This window comes from Triplophysa rosa, linkage group LG22 (assembly GCF_024868665.1).
Source record: "Triplophysa rosa linkage group LG22, Trosa_1v2, whole genome shotgun sequence".
In the NCBI taxonomy this organism is placed as follows: domain Eukaryota; kingdom Metazoa; phylum Chordata; class Actinopteri; order Cypriniformes; family Nemacheilidae; genus Triplophysa; species Triplophysa rosa.
The window spans coordinates 15,870,276-15,879,507 of NC_079911.1; the positions used below are offsets into that span (position 1 = coordinate 15,870,276).

The 9,232-nt window shown below is 36.0% G+C and overlaps 2 protein-coding genes and 1 pseudogene across 2 annotated transcripts; all 3 read left to right on the plus strand.

Moving 5' to 3' along the window:
- The first annotated feature begins 1,520 nt into the window (after positions 1 to 1,520).
- On the plus strand, positions 1,521 to 2,504 carry LOC130546447 (olfactory receptor 10G4-like). Its single transcript, XM_057321712.1, has one exon. It carries the CDS (start codon positions 1,521 to 1,523, stop codon positions 2,502 to 2,504), a length of 984 nt encoding a protein of 327 aa, XP_057177695.1.
- Positions 2,505 to 4,302: 1,798 nt separating this feature from the next.
- Positions 4,303 to 5,226, plus strand: LOC130546448 (olfactory receptor 4D11-like; annotated as a pseudogene).
- Positions 5,227 to 7,201: 1,975 nt separating this feature from the next.
- On the plus strand, positions 7,202 to 8,158 carry LOC130545731 (olfactory receptor 10G4-like). The gene has a single exon (XM_057320448.1). It carries the CDS (start codon positions 7,202 to 7,204, stop codon positions 8,156 to 8,158), a length of 957 nt encoding a protein of 318 aa, XP_057176431.1.
- Positions 8,159 to 9,232: the final 1,074 nt, after the last annotated feature.

A 9,232-nucleotide genomic window follows, 5' to 3' on the forward strand; every position in this document is an offset into this window, starting at 1 on the left:
ATTTTGATTGACAGCTTTTTAAAAGCCCGAACCCGTTTACAGCCCGACATTAGGCTATTCAAATGTGCGCACGCACACAGCTTTTGTCAAGAATGAGTCATTTATACATGTTTTAACATAATTTATTAATGACTAACGTAGGCTATAGGCCACTTGGAAGTTGGAACAAAGAAATAAAATAAGTCCTCTGTAACATCGTAACATCTCACATATCCCACTGGCTCATTATTCTCATTATGCACATGGTCAAAACTTTTCCTCACCTCAGACTTTGCTTTAGTTGCTGGTGCAACCAAAACGTAATCGCCAGAGGCAAGCCTCCGTTTCACCTCCTCAGCATCCATTTTCACATCTTTCTCGAGCTAATCGGAACACATCACATGACCGCTCATTTACCGCGCAAGCCCGAGCCTGGCCCGAGCCAGTGTAAAATGATAGAAATTAAGCCCGAACCCGACCGAACCCGTCGGGTCACGTCGGGTCCGTCGGGTTCGGGCAAAGATCTTCAGCTCTAATCCCCACCACTTTCATTGTATGAAATGAAGAACAGCCCCTACACACTTTAAAAAATAAAAATTGTTGTTTTAACGCTGTATTGTACAAAATTGGATTGCGTAATTTTAGCTTTTCCTCCCACTGAAAAGGTCAAGCCGTGACGTATCCATTTGTCACGCATCATCACGTGATGCGAATTCGCAGGTCAGAGTTCATTAAACTTGAACTTCGCAGCAAAATGCAAAATATCTTCGGACGGGCTAGCGTTTCCGGTCTGACGCAGTCTAGTGACCGCAGAATTAAACATATGCGAGTGTGGTTTTATTGTATTCACTTGTTTGTGCAATTCTGTGCAAAAAACCTATAGATGGGATACAGACCCAGACACCCCTAAATTGAATTCTATCTGTTAATATTAGTAAATGCACAATGAACTAACATGAACAAATTAACAATTACTAACTAACTAACTAAGATTCATAAATGCTGTAAATATCATATTAATAATTGTTTATGTAAGGTAATGATTTAAAATGAGGTCTCATTCATAAACATTACTTTAAGAGTTACTAACATTTTGTTCTTTTACGGCTGCTAGGAAACGATGAGGTGTCAGTCAAACATTCAAAATATAAAGGCTGGACATCAAACACACAGATCATTTTTCTGGATGAGTAGAACATTTCTAATAATATACAACTCGTATATGCCAATTGTATTGGATTTGAGAAATTCCTCAACAGGATTAATAGAAGATATTGTTTTACATATTTTTCTTTGTATTTTAGAATGAATGAAATTCTTTTTGTATTTCTCTTAAAACTGTTCTTCAATTCTTACAGTTCTCATCACCTCGCGGTAACAGACGCAGGCTGCATCTTACTACCATTTTCTTTCATTGGGGCTTTTTGTCTGTGCATATACGAATACATTGAGACTTTATTAGACTTTGGCTTTTCTTTTCTTCATACTGCAAGCCTGTTTTAACATTTGGTGGTTGGTGGCTGATAATGGCATATGAGATAATGGCAAATGAAAATTACACAGTAAAAAATGTAGAGAGCTTTATAATCACTGGATTTGATCACCTGCAAAACCAAAAATTCCTTGGATTTCTAATTTTATTAAGCTACATGCTCATACTGCTTGGGAACAGCATCAATCTGTGCATCATCTTGACTGACAGACATTTACACAAACCAATGTACATATTAATCTGTAACCTTGCTGTTGTCGACATCATGTACTCCTCTACCTGCGGCACAACCATGATCTCAGTGCTGCTGGCTGAGATTAAAACCGTTTCATACTACTCTTGTATCTCAAGGATGTTCTTCTATCATCTTGGTGATGTCACAGAATGCATGACTCTGACCCTGATGGCATTAGACCGACTTATTGCGATTACTTTTCCATTAAGGTACCACAGCATTGTAACAAACTGGCGATTAATTCTGTTTATTTTAATAACCTGGCTTGCTGGATTCATTGTGATAGGTGTTATTACATATGTTGCAGACAGTCTCCCATACTGCCAGTCCAAGCCTGTCATCAGATATGTGTTTTGTGAGGATCCTGCTTTGATCAGAGCTGCTTGTGTTAATCCTGAACCCTATTTTTTCATGCCTGTAATGTTAAGTTTGTGGCTAATGTTCGGACAGTTTCCCTTTATTTTGTGCACCTATGCTGTGCTGGCATACAGCGTGGCCAAACTCTCCAACAATGCAAGCAAACATCAAATGATCAGTACATGTTTAAGTCACCTTATTGTGTTGTTTAGTTATTATGCACCAAAGCTAGTCTCTATTGTACTAACTCGAATTGGAGTTGTGCTAACTTTAACAGAACGAAATGCAATAATGATTGTTGCCTCTCTGGTTCCACCTCTAATAAACCCCGCTGTTTACTGCATCAGAACGAAAGAGATCAGAAAACGATTAGCAGATGTGCTTATGGGTAAAAGAGTTGCACCGCTTCCTTTCAAGCCACGTTCATTAAATTTGTCATAGTAGCTCTATTGTGTTACAATGCTAATGCACTTGCACAGTATGTTTTGATTCTGTTTTGTGATTCTAGACTAGGCCTACGCATAAATACCTTCATATGCTGTACTGCTTGTTTTTAAATAAAGAAAATGATTCAAATGAATTTAGAGCTCTGCCCATTTTAAATGATAGTATATGACAAAATGAATTATATTATATACAACGAAAATCTTTCTATAAATTGACAAATGCCTTAAGCAAGAAACATATTCGTGCAGTAGATGAATTGTGTATTTCTGTTTATAAAACATAGAGTAAATTACATAAATGTTATTTGAAAATAAACTGAAGTTTATGATCTCAGTCAAACAATGTCTTTAATTACAACTACACATATGTTGATGAGAATGGTTTTCACCTGTTGGAAATAATTAAAAACCTTTAAATTCCTCTTTTGGGAATCGGGAATCTTGAAAGAGTCCAGAATCATTCTGCTAGAAAGCCAAATTCAAAAGTTGTATTATCAATTCAAAGTAGTTCAAATATTTGTATAATTCATTTCTGTTTCACTGACACAACTGAACCTAAAAATCAAATCAATGAGAAAAGTTCTGTATCTCTTATTCTACCCTATGTTGGATAGTGATATTTCAATTATTTGTATTTAACTCAATGATTTATACTTTATTCAAGACCATTGCAGACAAGAGACCTCTCCATCCTATGAACTCTAATTCAAGACCTCCTTCATGACCTTTACAACACATTTGACTTGAAACTAAAAAGCCTTCCTGAACCATGACACATAATAACCCTCAAATCGAAATAGGGCCCTATAAATACAGGCCCACTAACTTTTTTGATCACTAATCTGATTCAACTCAGGCAAAGTATGGAATAATAAAGTCAAACAACGAAATAGTTTGTGGTGAAACTAATGAAACGTAATTAATTTTTAGTCCTCCAGTCATTTCCCAACGGATATATTAATGACATGATCTATTATTCACTAGTGTATTTGAGCCCTGGCACCATTGAGCACTTGAACGTCAATGGTCAAAAGGGAATTTAAGAGGATTCAGTTAATGTTAATGATGAAACGTATGTATAGGTCACTTCAAAAGAGTAACTCCACGTGCTCTGAACTTTTATAAATATGAAAATAATTTGATCTTTCCTCAATCAAAACAGTCTGTATACCAGTTAGCAGGTGTATACCAAGTGCAAACAATAAAACTACAGGTAAATCACTAAACTATAAGCAGAAGTGGATGAATTTTGAGTTGTAAATGCATTTGTGAATAGCAGACTACAGTTTTATTTCCATCTATCTCATTTTCAACAAGCAACTCATGAAAAGATGATGTCATGGGTTTGCATGTAACCAAATGCAATGAACACTTTCAATGTTGTTTATCTGCAAGAGATCAACACACTTCCAACATGCCCTTTACTTGTTCTCTAGAGATAGAGATTGCACTTTAGGATCTGTCTGCTATCTCCAGAGAACAAATTAAGGACACATTGCAAATATGTTGACAGGAAAGCAAGCCTGAGAGACTTCAGAGAGAAACCCAGTAAATATATGACAACATCCATTAACGTAGATAATGACATTGGGAAACCCACAAACAAGGACCTATGACCTTGAAGGATGTCTAAGACCTTGAACCTTCATAAGGAATGAGATCAAAGGCCCAAGCAAAACTAAATGACTGTGTTAGAAAAGCTTGTGAATCACTAAAAAACAACAAATACAAACATAACTTTATATTTAAAGCCTAAAATTATATTTAGAGTGAATAATTAACATAATGCTTACATGAACAAGAAGCATTCGAGTATCAAGTAATTTACATTCCTGAATGAAATGCCTACTTTCCTAGAGTTGATCAATTTTTCGTTATAATATGGAAGTCAAGTCGAACTTGGGGTTTATGCAGAAGTCAAGAACTTCCACAATAACATAAGGTACACTCTTAAAAAATGGTTCTTCAAAAGGTTTTTTGATCCCATAGAAGAACCTTTTGGTTCCATAAAGATGGTTTTTCTTTTCTTCATACTGCAGGCCTGTTTTAACATTTGGTGGAAACCTTGCTGTTGTTGACAAGAAAACCTTGCTGTTGTTGACATCATGTACACGTCTACCAGTAGCACAACCATGATCTCAGTGCTGCTGGCTGAGATTAAAGCCGTTTCGTATACTCTTGTATACCAAGGACCTTCCTATATCATCTTGGTGATTTCACAGAATGCATGGCTCTGCCCCTGATGGCAGTACACCGACTTATTGCAATAGGTTTCCGTTACAATACGACAGCGTTGTAGCAAATTCAAGAGTAATTCTGCTTATTTTAATAACCTGAATCACTGGATTCGTGCTGGGAGTTATCATATCTGTATAGCGGAAAGGCTCCCATGCTGTCAGCCAATCATGTGTATTGTGACTATCCCTCTCTGATCAGAGATGCTTGTGTTAATCCTGAACCTTTTTTTTCTTGCCTGCAATGTTAAATTTGTGGCCTTTTTGTGGACGGTTTCCCTTTAATTTGTGCACCTATGCTGTGCCAACACCTCGAGCAAAAAGCAAATGATCAACACATGCTTAAGTCACCTGATTGTCTTCAGTTATTTTGCACCAAAGATTGTCTCTATCTTATTAACTCAAATAGGAGTTGTGCGAAATTCACTTGTGATTGTTGCCTCTTTGACTTTGCCTCTTATAAACGCCACTGTTTTGTCATGAAACGCAGGTAAGAACCCAATTGCAGGCAGCGGGGATGAAGGGGTTAACAAAAAACTTTATTCAACAGAAGATAAACACAAAACAAGAACCCACGTGGGGGTAAAACAATAACAAGGGATAAACAGGGACAAAGACTAACTAAATACTAGACTAACAAACAAAAGACAAGAACTAAACTCAACACTTACAACGATGAGACAGGGGAATCCACAACAGGAACACAAACATGAGCAGACGGTGAGCACGACATGAAACCACGTTGCAACCACACCACGTTGCAACCACACCAAACACACACATACACAACGAAATCCACGAAACACAAGACAAAGAAACAAGAGGGTATTTATAGGGGAACACAAAGGAGGGATAATGACATGGGGCAGGTGTAGTTAATCAAACACTCAGGGAAAGATCACAAGGAAAATAAAGAAAAAAGAGGAGAAGCGAAATGAATAAAATTTTGTTTAAGTCCCTATATGCATGACATATGCCTGCTAAACTCCAGACTCATGAATACCTTAATGTTTCTTTTATTTTTCCAAAATTACATATTTCAATAGTTCCCATAGAAATTTATGTAATGTAGGCCTAAAACAATTCATAAGCAAGCAAATAAAAAGCATTTGTAAATGAATGTCCCCAAAAAATGTATAGCTTTGTCATTGTCTTCAGTGTCTAAAAAGCAAAAGAAAGGTTACACAACCTTCCTATTCCCACTGACACTCATCCACCACACACACAGGTTTGTTTTATCATAGTAGTGAGGTCATCTCATAGACTTCCAATGTTTTCAAATAAAATTAGGCTACTGGTATTTTTTAAGCACGGCCCCTAAACTTAAAACTTATATAAAAATATGGTCAGATTCAAAGCAAAGCATTTCTATGCATTTGCATAGAATAGAAAAGTGCAAAATATGACAGTTACCAAGAAGAAAATATATTTCATGCAGACAAGCTGAAAAATAGAATAAAAAATGACTTTATTGCCAGACTGAGCTGTTACACTTGTACATAGTGCCCAAAGGAGCTTAATTTAACTGACTGAAATAATTAAGCAGTTAAACTATAAAACCATATGAATTGGTAACAGTTGTTCTCTTTTGGTTGTATTAATAAACAGTAAATAAATTGTCATCATTCCCAAGAACAAAAAAAAGAAATTCTGTCAGTCATTGATTAAATTTATTCAATTCTGACTTTCTTTTTTCTGGACACAGGCAAAATGTGATATACTGACTAATAGACTCGAGAGATACAGCCTCAGTCTCTTCAACATCATATCTAATTATTACATTTCAAACACTTTCCCATAACTAATAAATGTGCACTTGATAAATCCTTAGCTAATGCTTTGTTTAATTATTATAACTTACATCTACATTTATGCATTTGGCAGACGCTTTTACCCAAAGCGACTTACATTGAATTGTATTACATTATTACATTTGTTTCTGACTATGTGCAATCCCCTGGGATCGAACCTATGACCTTGGCATTGCTAGTGCCATGCTCTAACCACTGAGCCACAGGAAAGCTTTTAAATTGAAATTGGGAAGACATTCTATGTTGTTTACTTCTATGGCCGCTAGGAAACCATGAGGTGTCTGTCAAACTTTAACAATATAAAAGGCACGACATAACACACACAGCCATGATTTACCATATGAGTGGAACATTTCTGTGAATTTTTTATGCGGCACTATTTTTTCGTACAATTGTTCTCTTTGTTTTATAGAATGAATGAAACACTTTTTGTATTATTGTTAAAACTGTTCTTCAACTCTTACAGTTCTCATCATGTTGCCGTAACAGACGCAGGCTGCATCTTCTTACCATTTTCCTTTGTTGGAGCTTTTTGTCTCTGCATATACGAATACATTGAGACTTTAATGGACTTTTGCTTTTCATCTGTGCATACTCTAGGCCTGTTTTAAAGCACTTTTATCTGAATGTTTTGGAGGAGGCTGAAAATGGCATATGAAAATTATACAGTAAAAAATGTTGACAGCTTTATAATCACTGGATTTGATCACCTGCAAAATCAAAAATTCCTTGGATTTCTAATCTTTTTAACCTACACGCTCATACTGCTTGGGAACGGCATCAATCTGTGCATCATCTTGACTGACAGACATTTACACAAACCAATGTACATATTAATCTGTAACCTTGCTGTTGTCGACATCATGTACTCCTCTACCTGCGGCACAACCATGATCTCAGTGCTGCTGGCTGAGATTAAAACCGTTTCATACTACTCTTGTATATCAAGGGCTTTCCTATATCATCTTGGTGATTTTACAGAATGCATGGCTCTGACCCTGATGGCAATAGACCGGCTTATTGCAATTACGTTTCCGTTAAGGTACCACAGCATTGTAACGAATTCACGAGTATTTCTGCTTATTGTTATAACCTGGCTCGCTGGATTCGCTGTGCTGGGAGTTATAATGTCTGTAGCGGACAGTCTCCCATACTGTCAGCCGATCATCAGATATGTGTTTTGTGACTATGCTTCATTGATTAGAGCTGCTTGTGTTAATCCTGAACCTTATTTTTTCATGCCTGTAATGTTAAGTTTGTGGCCAACGGTTGGACAGTTTCCCTTTATATTGTGCACCTATGCTGTGCTGGCATACAGCGTGAGCAAACTCACAAACAATGCAAGCAAAAATCAAATGATCAACACATGTTTAAGTCACCTTATTGTCTTGTTTAGTTTTTTTGTGCCAAAGGTTGTCTCGTCCTTGCTAACTCGAATAGGAGTTGTGCTAACTTTAACGCAGCGAAATGCAATGTTGATTGCTGCCTCTCTGGTTCCACCTCTAATAAACCCCGCTGTTTACTGCATCAGAACTAAAGAGATCAGAAAACGATTAGCGGATGTGCTTTTGCACAAAAAAATTGGTTCATTAGGTTTCTCATAATTTTTCATGGCTAACTGTGACAGTCTTGCATGTTCTATTCTCCTTTTCATTTTCAAGACTGACCTGATATGTTGTATTGCTTTCAAAATAAGAGTAAAAAAGTACTTGGTAAAATAGAAATTCCTTCTATGCATTAGCATAAACCTCTAATACAAGAATCTCTTAATGGAGCTGTGGAATATAATCATTTTTTACAGTTTGTCGTAAAGCTGATGTGAAAGATTCTGCACTAAGGCATAAATAAAAAAATAATTTAATAACATACATGCAAAGATTATTATTTTTCTAATAATGTGCTCTGATTTCGTTTTAGTACCTTGTAAAAGCGTGAAAAAACTTCATAAATCATATACTATATATTGTATGCTTCCTTTCAAACTGAAATTTCAGAATTAATGCTGGAGAATTGGCTCAGCGCATCTCTTTTTTTCCTATAATGATGAGTTCACTGTGTTTACTCCATCAGAACGAAAGAGATCAGAAAACGATTAGCAGATGTGTTTTGGGGTAAAAAAGTTGCACCAATTCCTTTCAAGTCAAGTTCATTAGGTTTGTCATAATAGATTTATTGTGTTGCTATGATGATGTAAATATTGTACAGTTTCGATAATATGTTCTGTGATTCTATATTAGGTCAAATAATAATTCCCTATTGCACTTATTGTTTACTTTTTGATAAAATGTTAAATGCTCTCTCGTTTGTAAGTCACTTTGCATACAAGTGTCTGCTAAATGAAAAAATGTAAATGTAAACTTTATTTTGACCCTCTGTAGGAACGTCTGGTATAGGTTGATACCATTTCAAAATGTAATATATTATAGACTGGAGAATGTACAATACATCGTTAAAAGTAATGAGAATAGACAATATCAGACATGGTGTGGAGAAATGCTTTCTACCTGCTTGAAATAATTTAACTTTACGGTATAACCTCTAATAATTTAAGCCTTTAAATTGCTTTCTTTCATTCTTAGGAGACTACAGAATCACACTGCTGAAAAAACAATAGCAAGAGTGTTGCACTAAATTCTACATTCATGTGTCACTGACACAACTGGACGTAAAGGGTTCAA

What these genes read in the sequence shown, in the direction of transcription:
- LOC130545731 (XM_057320448.1), top strand. Translation starts at nt 7,202, where the DNA reads ATGGCATATGAAAATTATACAGTAAAAAATGTTGACAGCTTTATAATC.
- LOC130546447 (XM_057321712.1), top strand. Translation starts at nt 1,521, where the DNA reads ATGGCAAATGAAAATTACACAGTAAAAAATGTAGAGAGCTTTATAATC.